General features: G+C 45.9%; 1 protein-coding gene across 3 annotated transcripts in view; it reads right to left on the bottom strand.

Annotated features, from left to right (window-relative positions):
* Positions 1 to 15,042, bottom strand: part of PPP2R3C (protein phosphatase 2 regulatory subunit B''gamma) — a 39,318-nt gene extending 24,276 nt beyond the window's left edge. For 2 of the 3 annotated variants that reach the window (XM_056851500.1, XM_056851498.1), the window contains exons 1-2: positions 14,968 to 15,042; positions 2,049 to 2,173 (exon numbers count right to left, since the gene is read on the bottom strand). In XM_056851500.1, the coding sequence (XP_056707478.1) occupies positions 2,049 to 2,173; positions 14,968 to 15,031 (189 nt within the window). In that variant the 5' untranslated portion in view covers positions 15,032 to 15,042. Of the gene's footprint in view, positions 1 to 2,048; positions 2,174 to 14,804; positions 14,870 to 14,967 lie in introns of those variants that run through there. The other variant, XM_056851499.1, reaches the window with a different exon arrangement.
* Between the last annotated feature and the right edge of the window lie 1,233 nt (positions 15,043 to 16,275).

Genomic DNA, 16,275 nt, shown 5'->3' with positions numbered 1-16,275 from the left:
CAGCTTATTTGTTAGCACACACAGTTTGCATGCAGAAGGTTGTTAATCACATGATCTTGCTGAGCAGAACGAGGAAAGGCCCAGGAGCTTGGGATACAGGAATGCCATTACAAGTCAACGTATCGGACTAGATGGACCAATTGTCTGAATCCATACCAGGAGCTTCATATATACACATATTTACTAAACAGTACAGTTTATCCTGTTTCCTGTTAACTTAGCCGGCGCAGTGTAGTGGTTAGTGTGTCGGACTAGGATCTGGAAGATCCAGATCTGAATCCCCACTCTGCCATGGAAGTTTGCTGGGTGGCCTTGGGCCAGTCACATACTTTCAGCCTAACCTACACAGGGTTGTCATGAGGATAAAATTAAGGAGAAGGGAACAATGTAAACCACCTTGGGTCCCCTTTGGGAGAGAAAGGTGAGGTATAAAAGTAAATAAATGAAATACATAAATCTATTAATTATTGCTTGGAATACTTTTTAAATTTTATCTTATTCAGTTTCAGTTGTAGGGGGTACAGAATTATATTAGTCTTTATAGTGTTCACTCTTACCACAGCTCTGTGATGTTATGCCACAATTATTGTCTTTTACAGATGTGAATTAAGGGAAATGGAAACTGAAGCTGAGAGATGCTGTGTGGCCTTGGACAAATCACTGAAGTGTTGTTCATATTAATGAGGTGGCATCAATGTTTTCAACTTACCATTTCAGACAGGGGATTACAGTACATACTTGAATCCTCCCCTCCACCCACAAAATCCCCCACAGTAAATACAGCCGGGAGAAAGAGAATTCTTCAGACGTTTGCAATGCAATCCTATGCAGTTACTCTAAATCCACTGAAATCAAGAGATTTAGACTGGAGTAACTCTGCATAGGATTGTACTATTAGTTTTCTATGTGACATAATTTGCTTTACTTTTGTGATCTCACATGTGCAGTTTGAAATTCAGGGAAAATTTGAACACGACGCTTAGACAATTTTCCAATAATGGAAATTTCTGCCAATTTCCTCTTCCCACTGCAGACTTCCCTTGAGCTATTCCTCAGGGTCTCTCATCCCCCAAGAGGAGCATTTCAGGGTAAATAGTGGGAGGGGAGAGGCTGGAAAATTCCATTCCACTAATGGAAAATTCAGTCTGGATCTAACTCCTTGTATGCAGTTTGTGTGAACTAAACCATTGTTCACAGCCGAAATAAATCTTCCTCTAATCCATGTCATGCTTTCTAACCAGATCCGCTTTTTGATATTGTGTATGGTTACTTTTGGGATTTGTTTGTTTGTTGTGTTTTGCTAATCTATGATCATGTGTAATTAAAAATAAACGTAAGTAAATAGATAAATGATATCCTGATATTTTCAATCCAAGGACTCTATGTTGAGAAAAAGGCTAAGGAGCTTCTTGGCCTAGGCAACACTGTGTGTGCTAGACTGCCCCGTGACATCATGAAACATGGGCAAAGCTTACAGCGGAAGTTTCAGCAAGCTCTTCTGTGTGAGCAACTTGTTTTATTTATTTAGAAAAGGTAGATGCCATCTCTCCAGAGCCCTACTTGGCAGGTTGACATGATGAAGACTTAGCTGGAAGAATTTATAGCCACACTTGGCCATGGAATAGAGAATTCTTCCCTTCCTTTTCCCGGAAAAGGAAAACTAAAACCATCAAGCATTGCCTCTCCTGGTTAAAAATATACGATATTCAGCAATAATTATCTATTGCTTTAAATCAATACTTTTACATAAAGAGTAAAAAAAATTCTTTTAATACCATGATCTGGGCAGAAGGAGGGGACAGCTTCCTCCTTTTACTTTTTGTCAAAAGGATCTTGTACCGATAGGAACCAGCTCACTCTTGTATTCCTTAGAGTTCACACACATTACACTTCCACACAAAGTAAGAATTTGTTTTAATGACACTGACTGCTTGATCACAGTTCATTCTCTTCATAATGTGGAATGGGACAAACTGCTCTCTTGTACAAGAGGAAGATTTTTTAAAAAAATCTGAAATAGTTGTGGAATTAATTAATACAGCACTTACCCTATAATAGAATCGTGGTATGTTCATATAGGGGGTCGTACTTTTTCTTCCTCCTTTCCATTCCAGATAATATTTTGTGAACAGCTCCATCTCTTCATCCTTCAGCTCTTGATCACTCCTTTTAGCTAGTTAACATAAGACAGGAGGCATTACACTATATTAAGACCACACTCCATATATAAATGATTTAGTTTTGTCTTAATATGATCCTAGCAGACCAGTAGTCAAAACAGTTTGGCTGGCTGATTGACACATTCATTATGTTCAATATACATACATCCCTGCACAATTATCTTTTGGCCTTCAAGCTCTGTAAACCTGTTCCCTGAGAGCAACACACTTTTCTTCCTAGCCACAGGTCCCACGAGGGGCTTCCCTTCCAAACTGACCTCTCATTTCCCCCACATAACCTGCAGTGATTTGTTTACAATCTACTTTTGAAAGTTTTCCCTGAGCAGTCAGAATGCCATGGTGGCACAGAACATGAGCCTTGCTGGTGACAACTAGCTTTTAGAATAAGGTGACACATCAGGGAGCACGATACAATCACTCTAGACACTATCTACTACAAACAATCACAAAATTCGTTCACAGTGAGCCTGTTACTTACAGACTGCATTCAGGTGTCACACTAAATCACAGCTTGATTGAACATCAGTTACATACCATGCCTGAATCCTGACCTCCCCATTAACACAGATAAGCAGAGGGAGCACAATCTGAGATTCTTAATGAGAGTTACAGCCCAGTTTGGGAATCCTGCTTTGTTGTAACTCTGGTCGGCTGTCACATAAAAACACAAGAATCCCAGCTAGTTTGGTAGCACCATCCCTGAGCTGCAGAAATGCCCTTGCAGTTGGCAATCGCTGGCAGCAGACAAACTAGGATTTCTGAGCCTAAGTGAAGTAGAAAACTAACCATGTTCATTGGTTCTTGTAGGTTATCCGGGCTGTGTAACCGTGGTCTTGGAATTTTCTTTCCTGACGTTTCGCCAGCAACTGTGGCAGGCATCTTCAGAGTAGTAACACTGAAGGACAGTGTCCTTCAGTGTTACTACTCTGAAGATGCCTGCCACAGTTGCTGGCGAAACGTCAGGAAAGAAAATTCCAAGACCACGGTTACACAGCCCGGATAACCTACAAGAACCAATGAACTCTGACCGTGAAAGCCTTCGACAATATTTTTAACCATGTTCAGTTCATAGAACTGTAGTTAATCCTGACATCTTCAAATGTATTCATATTACATATATTGTATGTCTCTTAAAACTTAAAATTATTTACCTTTCTCTTCCTAATTGCTAACAGATAACTCCAACCTAATCCAGGACAAAAAACACAGATAGAAGAAATCCTCAAATCTTACTTAATACTAATGATACCTAAACATTCCTTGAAAAATATAAACTGTTAACTTATTTCTAAATACTTTCAGCGGTGAGGAATTCAAACCATTTATTGGTAACCTATGTCACTATTTAACTAGTGTTTTGTGCTTGAGGAACCGGTAATTCCAGTGCAGGCCATAATGGCTTCTTACACTAAAGAATTGTTGTATGCCATAGTAACCCTCTCAGCAACATCTTGGAAAGGGCTCTCGGACACAAAGAATCAAGTGTAAACCTCTCTTGTTAGAATCTCAGTAAACTCTGCATATGTGAAAAAAGAAAGGCAAGCCTGTCCATGAAAGATGGAATTTTCCAATATTTATATATATAAAATATTCCTTTTTCCATTTGCATCCATCTCTACATTAAATTCTTCAAAGACTAAGCAACAACTGTGTGCTCTCTCTCTCTCTGGCTCTGTGTGTATATATCTTTTTATGCATAAATGAAAACCACATCCCAAAGATGAAGTTGGAAGTTAGAATTCGATATACCATTCAAAAAGGTAGAGATTACTGCAATCCAATGGTGCCTCTTTTGTGCTTGTTTACAGGAAAGAGGTTTTGCATACAAATTAAGCACTTTGGTGTCAGAATAAGTTCATTATCCATTTGAACACATTGTATGGCCAGCTCTTAGATCTAGCAAAGGTTATTAACTGATGCGTCTATGAAGATCAGGTACTGTCGTACCTCACATGGACTCTTTACCAGAGATGGGAAGGCCTGGAAAAAAAATGGAAAAATTGGGGAAAAACAGGTTTTTTTCCGTCCCCCCCCCCCCGGAAAAATGCCTTTGGAAAAAAAGGGGGGAAACAGGTGGGGGGACTGGGTTTCCCCCCCAATTTTTCCGGTTTTTCCCCAGGCCTTCCCATCTCTACTCTTCACACATGTGCTTACTTCATTAAAGACAAAGACTGTTATAGTTCCAGATTTTCAAAGAATCCCAATTCTGAGATGTGTGTGTGTATGTAAAGTGCCGTCAAGTCGCAGTCGACTTATGGCGACCCCTTTTTTGGGGTTTTCATGGCAAGAGACTAACAGAGGTGGTTTGCCAGTGCCTTCCTCTGCACAGCAACCCTGGTATTCCTTGGTGGTCTCCCATCCAAATACTAACCAGGGCTGACCCTGCTTAGCTTCTGAGATCTGACGAGATCAGGCTAGCCTGGGCCATCCAGGTCAGGGCTAATTCTGAGATACCAGCATCAATTTTAAATGTCTTAGATTTTTCCAACCCTGTCTTCCACCATAACAACCTGATACTATACAGATACAATCCATTACTTGCCTGCCACAAATAGCAATGACACAGACAATTACATGGCAGTATCCCTCATCCATTCTTGTAGCACTCTTTCCAAGAAAGAATGAACATCCAAAACTCAGGGCTACTTTCTTTCTCTGACCTCTAAAGCCGAGATATGCAAGTTCGAGAACCTTCAGAGAAAGACCATCACTTGATTGCCTTTACTAGCTTTTTAAACTTGGACGAAGAAGCTGAAACAGCTTTGCAGCATGCCTTCCACACTGGGAAAAATAGCAAGCAGTAAAAGGGGGGGATATAGCTTTGTGAATGCACAAGAAGTGCAAGGAGGAGAGAGGAAAGCAGCGGTCTTGTCTTAAAACACCTTTACAAATAGCTAGTTTGCAGAACTGCAGATGAAGGGTTTTTCCACTCAAGCTTCTGTTAGAGTTTGGCTTGGCTGTTTTTCCTAAAGATAAACAGACCTTAATTGCATGTCTGTTAACAGCTGCTAGATTAGTATTTGCACAATATTGGAAATCAGACTCAAGTCCTACAGTTGATGAGTGGATTCTGACATGTAAGGAAATCTTTCTCCTAATCAAATTGACAAATTTCAAGAGAGGCAATGGTACGATAGGACATTTTTGGAGGACATTAATTCATAGGGTCACCATGAGTCAGAAGTGACTTGAGAGCACTTAACACACACGATGCGTCATGATTGCAAAGAATTTGGGAAACGTTTGTTGTAAGAATATAACGTTTATGTATAAATTATAGCATAACAATAAACATTTTTTCCTGCAAAAAAAGAGATATTCAGCTACCTGTTATAACAACCTCCCCCCAGCAGTGGTGAATGTTTGTCTGATACTGATATGCACATTTTGAATGTAATGTCAGCCCGTTTCAGAAGGAAATATTAAGACTATATTCCTCGGATGTGTGCTTTTACAGGTCTAAACATACTTTGGAAACAATCTAATTTCATAGGCACAAAGTCAATTTGGAATACATTTTAAAGTACATACCCAGGCTGATACAAGATTCCAATCGTTCTAATTGTTTAATTTATGTGTATGTGTGCATAATATCTTGTAAATAGACCACTGAAGAAGGCCTGGGGGCCAAAACACATTTGGCATATGGTTTAAATCATCAACCCTGTATTTGCTACCATAAGGGCTACTGGTGTCCTTGTTTTTAATATATATTTACCTGTGCACTTTTGTAATATATCTCATTGTTTAATCTGATTTAATTTCACCCAACTTTTTGTGTACCCAATGTTCTTTCGAGGTTGGGTAATTTTCTTCTCTATTCTGTCCACTGTGGGCACAGGACCAGGGAAAACAGCTGCCATGAGAGCAGGACCAGGAAAATCCAAACTGTCCCACCTGCACAGCAGCCATCTAGGCTTTGCTGTAATTTTTCCTAAAACTTCATAGGAATGCAGGTGTGGGAAAGATCAAAGAATCCACCACAATGTCATAGAGAAGCAGGGGACAAAGCCCACTTTTCTACAGCATCAAACCTGGGGTAAATAACTTGTGTGGAAACGGACAGTGATTCATGGGGTAGGAAAACCAGGACACTCTTCTACAAGTAATGGTACTAAGATCACAAAGCACTCATACGCCTAGGCAGTAGAAATGTCCCTTTAAAACAGCGGTTCCCAAAGGGGACGGTGGGATTACTTGGGGGGTGCTAAGAGGCAAGGGGGTGGCAGGGGGGGAACGGAGCCTTGACTACTTACCGTGAGGGCTCTTCTGAGGCGGAGGGCATCTTGGAACTGTGGGTTATTGTCCACGCCCTATCTGAGGAGGCAGGACCAAAAGAAAAAACTTCCTGCTGCCCTCTATCGGGACAGTAACCCTCTGTACCTCAGTCACAGGCTTGCCTAGCTCTTAGACAGGAACAAAACGAGGTATAACGGAACGAAAACGTAACCTTATAACATTACAAACAGACAGGCAGTGGGACCGGAATTAGGTCTGAAAGTGGCTGTTTTCTGAAGGCATGGTTGATAGCACGTTGTCTTGACTCTTCGCCCGGGTGGGCAAGATGCCCTCCGCCTCAGAAGAGAAGGAGCCCTCACGGTAAGTAGTCAAGGCTCCGTTCTCCTCTGAGGCTCGGGCATCTTGGAACTGTGGGACCTATAAGAGCTCCCATCAGGGTGGGTCATGCGTTCTCCTCCACTACGTGCTGTAAGACCCTGCGGCCAAAGGCCGCCTGTGCAGATGACCATGTACTAATCTTGTAGTGCTTGACGAATGTTGACACGCTTGACCACGTGGCTGCGCGGCAAATTTCGTCGACAGGAGATTGCTTGTCAAACGCCGCCGTTGTAGAGGCGCTGCGAAGCGAATGAGCCGTAATTCCCGGTGGAAGAGGAACCCCCGCGGTTTTGTATGCCTCAGCTATTGTTGACTTTAAGGCATAACTAATGGATGCCGCAGACATTCTGAGACCCTTGTTAGGGTTGGAAATGTTGATAAACAAATAGTCTGTCCGTCTCAGGTCTGATGTTCTATCAATGAAGATGCGCAAAGCTCTACGTAGGTCGAGAGAGTGCCAAGATCGTTCCTTTGGACAAGATGGTTTAGGACAGAACGATGGTAAGGAAATGTCCTGACCGCGATGAAAAGGAGAGTTAACCTTGGGGATGAAGGTAGGGTCTGGTCTTAATACCACCTTATCCCTATGAAAGATGCATAGACCCTGACGAATAGACAGGGCTCGCAATTCTGACACTCGACGAGCCGATGTGATGGCTACGAGGAATAGAACTTTCATCCTAAGCAGCCTAAGAGGAGCAGTCCGAAGGGGCTCGAAGGGTTCCTTCGTTAGGGCCTTAAGAACGATGTTAAGATTCCAGGTAGGGAACCGGTGAACAGTAGGAGGTCGAGTCTGGGAAACCCCTTTCAGAAAGGAGACGATATGCCGATGCTTGGATAACGTCATTCCATCCACCATTGGAACAACTGTTGCTATGGCCGCAACCTGTCTGCGAAGAGTAGAAACTGCCAGGTTTAAACTCACTCCCTCCTGTAAGAACCCCAGGATGTTGTTAACTCCAGGTTGAAGAGGGTCAAACTTCTTTCTACGTGCCCATCTGACAAACGCTTTCCATGATGCGGAATATATGCGACGGGTTGCAGGTCTGCGCGCCTCAAGAATGGTGTTAACGACCTCTGTTGGGTAACCCAGTTTGACCAGGCTCATCCTCTCAAGTGCCAAACGGTCAAGCAGAACCAGTGGGGATCTGGATGGACTAGAGGACCTTGACGTAAAGTCCCCCACTGAGTTGGAATTCTCCATGGTTCTTGAACTGCTAGTCTTTGTAGAGTGACGAACCATGGACGGCGAGGCCAAAATGGGGCCACTAGGAGCACATTGGCTTTTTCCATCTGGATCTTGCGAAGGACCTTCGGAATAATTGGCAGAGGCGGGAAGGCGTACAACAGGGTCCTTGGCCAAGGACTGAGAAGAGCGTTGATTCTCTCTGCGTTTGGGTGGAAGAATCTCGAGAAGAATCTTGGAAGTTTGGAATTGTCTGAAGAGGCGAACAAATCGACCTCTGGAAGACCAAATTTTTGAGTGATGAGACGAAAGGAGTCCTGGTCTAAGGACCACTCTCCTTCGTTTACTTGCTGCCTGCTCAGCCAGTCGGCTTCCACGTTGAGAGCGCCCTTTATGTGTTCCGCTCGTATTGAAAGAACCTTGAACTGGGCCCAGCGGAACAATTTGACTGCTTCCTGATGTAACATCGATGACCTTGTGCCCCCCTGTTTGTTCAGGTGGGCCTTGGTAGTCGTATTGTCCGTCCTGACTAGGACGTGATAGTTGCAAATGTCCGCTGAGAAGAATAGAAGAGCCAGTCTCACGGCTCTTAACTCCAGCATGTTGATGTGAAGGGTCGACTCCTGAGCAGACCAACGTCCCTGGGCCATTTTCCCATTGAGGGTGGCTCCCCACCCATCCAGACTGGCATCCGTAAAGAGCTGAAGAGGATCCTCGTGCAGGTACTGTGTGGGTTTGGTTAAATTCTCCCTGGAAGCCCACCACCGCAGGCTCTTGCGGACACTGAGTGGTAAGGGAATGATCCTGTCCCTCTTCACCCCAATGTCCCCTTGATATGGTCAAAGGAGCCACTGTAGTTGTCTGGAGTGGAATCTGGCCCAAGGCACCACTGCTATGCACGAAATCATGTGCCCTAAAAGTTTCGCTAGGGCCATTAGCCTGGCTGTTTTGGAACTGGCGGCCGAAACTGCCCGACTGACAATTTTTTCCACTCTCTCTCGGGACAAGGTTACAGTGTTTTTCCGAGAGTCTATCCGCACTCCCAGGTGTACTAGAGATTGAGCTGGGCTGAGGGAACTTTTCTCGAAGTTTACTAAATATCCATGGTCTTGAAGAACCTGGACTACTCTGCTGGTATGGGTCCGGGATTGTTCCCTGGATTGTGCACATATTAGGATGTCGTCCAGGTACGGATGTACCTGGATGGACTCCTGTCTGAGGGTGGCTATAACAGACACCAGGGTCTTCGTGAAAACCCGGGGGGCAGAGGCTAATCCAAAGGGGAGGGCCCTGAATTGATAATGATTGCTGCCATGGGTGAACCGAAGAAACCTCCTGTGGGCTGGATGGATAAGGATATGGAGGTACGCCTCCTTTAAATCCACCGCCGTCATGAAAGTCTGAGGCTGAAGGGACTCTATGATGGATTTTAATGTTTCCATCCGGAAAAGTTTGCGCCTCATTCTCCGGTTCACGTACTTTAAATTGAGGATAGCCCTCCAGTCCCCATTTTTCTTCGGAACCGTGAAGAAGATGGAATAGATCCCCAACCCCCTCTCCTGGTTGGGGACCCTCTCCACGGCTCCGATGTGCAAGAGGTGTTGAATTGCTGTGGCGGTTCTGTCCCTCTTCTCTTTCTTTAGGGGTAAGGGGGAAGAAAGGAAACGATCCCGGGGCAGGGAAGAGAACTCCAGGAGATATCCCTGAGAAATTATTTGGGATACCCACGAATCCGGGTTGGATCTGGCCCAAATGTGACTGAAAACCTGAAGTCTCCCCCCCACTGCCAACAGTGAGGCGTCATTGTGAATTGTTTTTGGGGAACTTATCCCCTTTGTCAGGCCTAGTCTGGCCTTGTCTCTGGAACTTCCCCCCTTTCCGAAAGGATCTACTCTGGTTCCATGAGTTACTCTGGTTCCAGGAGCCCTTTCTGTAATCTGCCCGGTATCTGGGAGGGACCTTGGAAGAGCGAAAGGACGGGTAGGAAGAGGATCTGTTCTCCTTCCGAAGTTGCCTAGGGAGGACGTGTTTCTTATCCCTAGTTTCAATCAAAATCCCGTCCATTTTTTCTCCGAAAAGCCGGCCCCCTTTAATGGGGTAGGACATGAGAATGGTTTTAGATCTGAAGTCGGCCGGCCAGGCCCTTAGCCACAGAGCCCTTCTAATGGATGTGGTAGAAGCCATGGCCCTAGCCGTAAAGGACATTGTGTCCAGGGAGGCATCTGCCATAAGAGTGATGGCGCTAAGCACTCTCTCCAAGCCCCCGACAACCCTGCGGTTGTCAGGCGGAACCAATTGTAGGAGTTTTTTGACCCATAAATAAGAGGCCCTCGCAAAAATGGAGGTAGTGGCGCTAGCCTGGATGGCTAGGGCCGAAGCCTCATGAGCCTTTTTTGCCAAATGATCAGTCTTCCTGTCCAGCTGGTCACGGATGGAACCTACCCCATCCTCAGGGATCAACCCAGGGGTCTGAAGGTCAGCCACTGGAGCGTCGACTACATGAACCTTCAACATCTGCATGGCGTGAGGAGCCAGACTATAATGTTTTTTAACGTAGGCCGGGACCTGTTTATTAGAGGAGGGGTTATCCCACTCATCCGTGAGGGCCCTAATAAAAAACTCTGGGAAAGGAACTAGGTTGCTTTGAGTTCTCCTTCTGGGGAAGCACTCCCTAACTCCTTCTTTGAATTTTGATTTGGGTTCCTCTGAGGACTGCTGTTCCTCATTTAGATCCAAAGCGATCATGGCCTTTGCCAACAAACCCTGGAAGTCCTCTCCTGAGAACAGCCTGGGCTGTTGGTCATCAGGACGGGGGGTCTCGTCCTCGGAGTCGAACTCCCCTTCCTCGCGCTCTTCCCCTTCTGATTCCTGGTCGGAGGTAAGGGTATCCTGCAGACTAGGGGATTCAGAGCCAGATTGAGAAATCGGCTGTGATTGTGCCTTTCTGGCAGCCTTAGTGGGCCAAGAAGCAGATGTCTCCCCTCTGGATGGCCCCCCCGAGGTGGATGAACTGCCCTCTTCCCCCTGAGACTGGGGAACCGAGGTAGGAGGGGGTCCTGAAACCCCGCCAGAGAATTGAGGCAGGCGCATTTGAAAGGCCTGGAAGGCTTGCCACTGCCTCTGCAAAGCTACATTAACCATGTCATTAGCTTGATCTGCAGTTAAAAACCTCCCTGTTGCCACCCCTGAGGAGGGAAAGGGGTTAAAACATGGTTGCTGGATTGGTGCCTGCTGCAAAGGCATAAAGTGGCCCCCTATAGGGCCCAAGGAAAAGGCGGGAATAGATACAGCTGGCTGCCTTTCTGTTTGCTCCGAAAGGGGGGGAGGTACGTTACCACCTCCCGACGGGAGACCATCTATCGCCACCGGGTCTGAGGACGCGGGCGAAGCTGCTGAAGAGGAAGTCTGGATCCGCGAGTAGACAACCGGGGCTTTCCCGCTGGCTCTCGCTGCGCCGGTGAACTTCCCACTGCCGCGCTTCCTGCGTTTAGCGCCGGCAAGGGTCGGCGCCGCTTTTCGCGCCTTTTTCTGTTTGGGCTGAACGGCGGCTCCTCGAGCCTCCTGTGGCCCTCTGCTTTCCTCCGCCGCCAAAGTGGATCCGTCCTCGGTGCCTTTGGACGGCGCGCTGTTGGTCGGGGCGAATTGGACCAGCCCCACAGCGTAATCCTTCTCCGAGAGAAGGTCGTCTTCTCTGTTTAAAATGGCGTCCGCCATTTCCCCCCCCCCCTCTCTTCTTCCCGATTCAATGCACAGGACACCAGGGAAATCGGGAAAAAAGACACCGGGTAGGACGGGTCGGGTGGGGAGGTATGGAAAGAAGGTTGAGGAAAGTTTAAAGGGAAAAAACACAAACAAGCCTCTAAACCTAAGCCTAACTAACAGAGCTGTGAAAATCACTGCTCTCCTCACTAGGCAGGACAAAAGACTGAGGTACAGAGGGTTACTGTCCCGATAGAGGGCAGCAGGAAGTTTTTTCTTTTGGTCCTGCCTCCTCAGATAGGGCGTGGACAATAACCCACAGTTCCAAGATGCCCGAGCCTCAGAGGAGAACTGGAGTTATTCCATACAAGTTATGTGCTCCTTCAACCACGTTGTTCACTTATTTACAACTGGCCAGGCTATGGCACCATGTTGGCAAATGGCACTCCAAGTTTCTGCCCCTACATAGTGCTGAAATCTGGTGGAAACTATTGGAACTTTTAGTAAATATGCCATGAGATCTTTAGACCAGTATACCGAGTTTTGAGAAACGGTCATCACCGCATGTGCTTTTGTCTCTTTGTCATTTTTCAAGTTAAGTCTTTAACATAATAATAATAGTGAGTGAGGAGTTTATTTTCCTGTGCTCTCAGTTACTGATTGAGCTAACTTAGTTACAAAATGCCACTAAGCTGAATCCAAAGTTTAAGAAATCGTACCAAGAGTTTGGTTACAGAAGAAAATTTCTGATCACTATCCTGCACTATGGCCGGTGGTTAGGAAGGTCCATGTTGCTGACAGAATAAAATGGGATATAGTCCTATGCACATAGTCCTCTTGAGGACATTTTTTCAATTTTTCCCACTGGAAAAACTGAACATTTTGAGCAACTCCTACGAAATATTTTGTCTCACTCAAAAAGTCAAGATGATAATGAAAATTCCTGAGCGACATATGATCACTAATTTTGTCCACAATATACTAATGTGTACTGAGCCCCGTGGCACAGAGCGGTAAGCTGCAGTACTGCAGTCAAAAGCTCTGCTCACAACCTGAGTTCGATCCCAGCGGGAGTCAGTTACAGGTAGCTGGCTCAAGGTTGACTCAGTCTTCCATCCTTCTGAGTTCGGTAAAATGAGTACCCAGCTTGCTGGGGGTAAAGTGTAGATGACTGGGGAAGGCACTGGCAAACCACCCCGTAAACATAGTCTGCCAGTAAACGTCAGGATGTGATGTCACCCCATGGGCCAGGAATGACCTGGTGCTTGCACAGGGGACTACCTTTATCTTTATACTAATGTGTATAATGTAATACACTTTTGAAGAGTTCACTGTTTCAATATTATAAACTTTACCACAACATCTGCTCTCCAAATAACACACTCTTTTGTTTACTTCAGCACTACTTTCTGTTCTCAACTTTGACTTTCTCCCTGTCTCTCAAATGGCAAAAACTAAGGGCCAATTCATATTTTACAAAGTCTATGGGGTGGCCAGATATGCACTCAGGATTCTGTACTAGGACCTCAGTTCCCAATATGTCAGGGCCCAAAGAGCATGGGCAGGGCAAGCTGAAGTTCCCCTTTGGCGCTTTCCCAACATGAAAGAGCTCTGGAAAGCCGCTATTTGTCCCATTGGGGAATGTCATATGTAGCCATAAGTACATGAAGTTTTCCCAATGAGGCAAATAGAGGCTCCTGGGGTCACTTCAGATCAGGAAAACAGCCAGGGGTGTGTGTTAAGCCCACTTCGCCTGCATGCCATGGTTGTGACCCCAATCAGGTTCCTTTGCACCTGGGAAATAAATTCTTAGCACAGAACTCCATGACCATCTCTATTGAGAGTCCACGTGTCTGCCACATGGACTTTGTAACTCATGAATCAGCCATAAAATATAAATGCACAGGATGAAACAGTTTGATGCTCTCAATCAAGTGTTAGGCATATTCACAATTTTGCTCTTAAGGATTTTGTACTTTTAAATTCCATCAATATGCCAAATAATACAATTTCACATGCTAAGTAACAAATGAAATCTTTTATGTTAATTTACGTCTGTTAAGAAAGTCCCGTCCGTCCGTCCCCCGCTTCAGAATGTCTGGAAATTTTACATTTTTATATGCATACGGCCCTGATTTTCTTCAATGAGGACTTTGAGAGAAGCACTGATTATATATTCCATAATAAATTTATATACAATCTGTGTGTGAATGTGTCTAAAGATTTATTGCAGAATAAAGGTGTCTGGGGAAGGACTGCGAAAATCACCTGACATCATTAGATCAAAGACATTCCCATCACTCTCCCAGAGGCACGTTCAGACTGCAATCCTATTTACATGGAAGTAAGGCCCACTGCCCACAGTGGGCCTGGTTACACAGTGCCCTGTCCTGGATAGCCTGATCTTATTAGACCACAGAAGCTAAGCAGGGTCGGCCCTGGTCAGTGTTTGGATGGGAGACCACCACGGAAGTCCAGGGTCACGGCCCAGAGGCAGGCAGCGGCAAACCACCTCTGAGCATCTCTTGCCTTGAAAACTTTACAGGGTCACCATAAATCGGCTGTGACTTGATGGCAAAAAAAGTGCATAGGGTTACACTTAAGGTTCCCCCCCCCTTGTGCCTTCACTAGATGACTCATTAAATCCGCTCCGTCACCCACTGTTCTTTCCCGGTTTTTAAATTGTTTTAGGGTCTAGCTGAGTCAATGTTATGACCCGGCTGTTTTCGTTTTAAGTTTTTGTCCATCGCTTTGGAACCTCCACATCAAAAAGCGGTATACAAATCTTGTAGGCTCAAGACTGTCTTGTTCTGGTTTTCCCCCTGACAGGCGGCCTTGGCGGCACGTTTGGGGGCGGGGGGTTGGGGGCAAGAGGCTCAGCCCCGCAGCAAGAGCAGCAGCAAAAGGACCCTTCCCGGAGGCAGCAAGTGCCGGAGCCGGCCAGCCAAAGCCTCTGCGCGAGGGCGGTGCTTCAGCAGCGAAGGCCCCCATGTGCTGAAGGCCAGTCCCCGTCCCCCAACTGTCACTTATTCCCTCTTCACAGCTGGCCAGAGGGTGACTCTGAGGCCAACGCTACTGACTGACAGCCGGCTCTCAGCCCCCGCCCCGGCGCAAAGACTTACGGTCGGCGCTCGCGGCCAGGCGGCTCTTCAGCGCCTGCTTCCAGTCCATGTCCCGCGACGCTTCCCGCTCCCGTTCACCGCCCACAGCCGCAGATCCGGACAACGGTGCCCGGATCACGTGACCTGCCCCCCCCCCCCGCTCCACGGCCGCCATCTTACCTACCGGCAGAAAAGCCACGGCCTGAAAGGCTAACGCGTGCCTCCGACCAGGTGCCCTTAACCAACATGGCCACTGAAGACCGCCAAACGATCCCTGCCCGTTCTCACCTCATTGGGTCCTGGGGATCAGCCGACCTGAGGAGAGCTCTTAAATGGGCCGAGAAAGGGTTTGGCGGGGAAGGGCGTTCAGAGCGTTTCTCGGTATGTGGTGGGGTCTTAGCCCGGGTCACGGATAATTACATGCGGTCTGTGTCATGATATCTATTTCTTTATTGTGTTGGCGCTATCACTAGATTACTAGGATAGATATGGGAGTTTTCCCCGGTCAGTGATCGGGACTACAATTCCCAGCATCCTCCGCGCTGTAGTTTTCCGGAAGATGTTTTCTGTACCATGCTGAGAGTTTGACTCGCTTTTACGAGTGGAGAGCTGCCGTTTGTGATGGTCAAGTACGTTGGCTTAGCTTTGCCTGCATAAGCTATAACACAGTTACGCAAGCGTGTGGGGGAATAGAAGTCAAGCTCAGGTCTAAACTTGGTTACGTTTGTCGTTTTTTTGTTATTTTAATGTGCACCGAACGATAGTGTGGTCAGAAGATGTCGATTGCGATTTCTATGATTTCTGAAATCTCTTAGTTCTGTAACACTAATAGGGATTGTCACTGCACTCGTAATGGTTTCTTCTAAGGAGGAAGTAAGCAGACAAAAACAACCAGGATTGCAAGTAGGGTGTCATTGATTCAGCCGTCAGCTCTTTCTACGCTGGTGATCTTTCCCTTTGTACAATCTTATTTTTTTTTACAAGTTTGCTCCCCCTTTGCTCAGTGTGTTATAGTAAAGATCTCTAGTAGCAAATTAATCTTGCTCAGCATGGTACTGTGAAGGCAAATTTAGACCTCGTTCACACGTGCAGGGGAATTAGTGACGGGGCTGAAGTGGTAGAATGGAATGCATCACTTCAGGTGGACAATCAGAGGCGAGCACATTTTGGAATGTTCTCTAAAGGTCTCTACAAACAGAAAAATAGGTGCAGTAACCAAAGAGAGGGTATGCCTGCCGTGGTGTTTTTATATTTGTCCTTTTTTTTTTAATGCGACGGAACGTTCAAAGATGGAATCTACCCTCTACAGCAGTGATTCCCAACCTTTTTTTGACCAGGGACCACTAGGACTTTTTTGTTTGGTGCAGGACCCCAAGGTTCAAAATAAAAATTCTGAGAATTTGAAAATAAACTTTAATCATAACTGTTAGTTAAACATTAAACTTAGAATAATATTTGAATATATATTTTTATAATAGAGAACTTTTAATTG

This window comes from Euleptes europaea, chromosome 6 (genome assembly GCF_029931775.1).
Source record: "Euleptes europaea isolate rEulEur1 chromosome 6, rEulEur1.hap1, whole genome shotgun sequence".
NCBI lineage: Eukaryota > Metazoa > Chordata > Lepidosauria > Squamata > Sphaerodactylidae > Euleptes > Euleptes europaea.
Note: the sequence above shows the minus strand (reverse complement) of the source record. Positions and strands in the feature narration are given on the sequence as shown.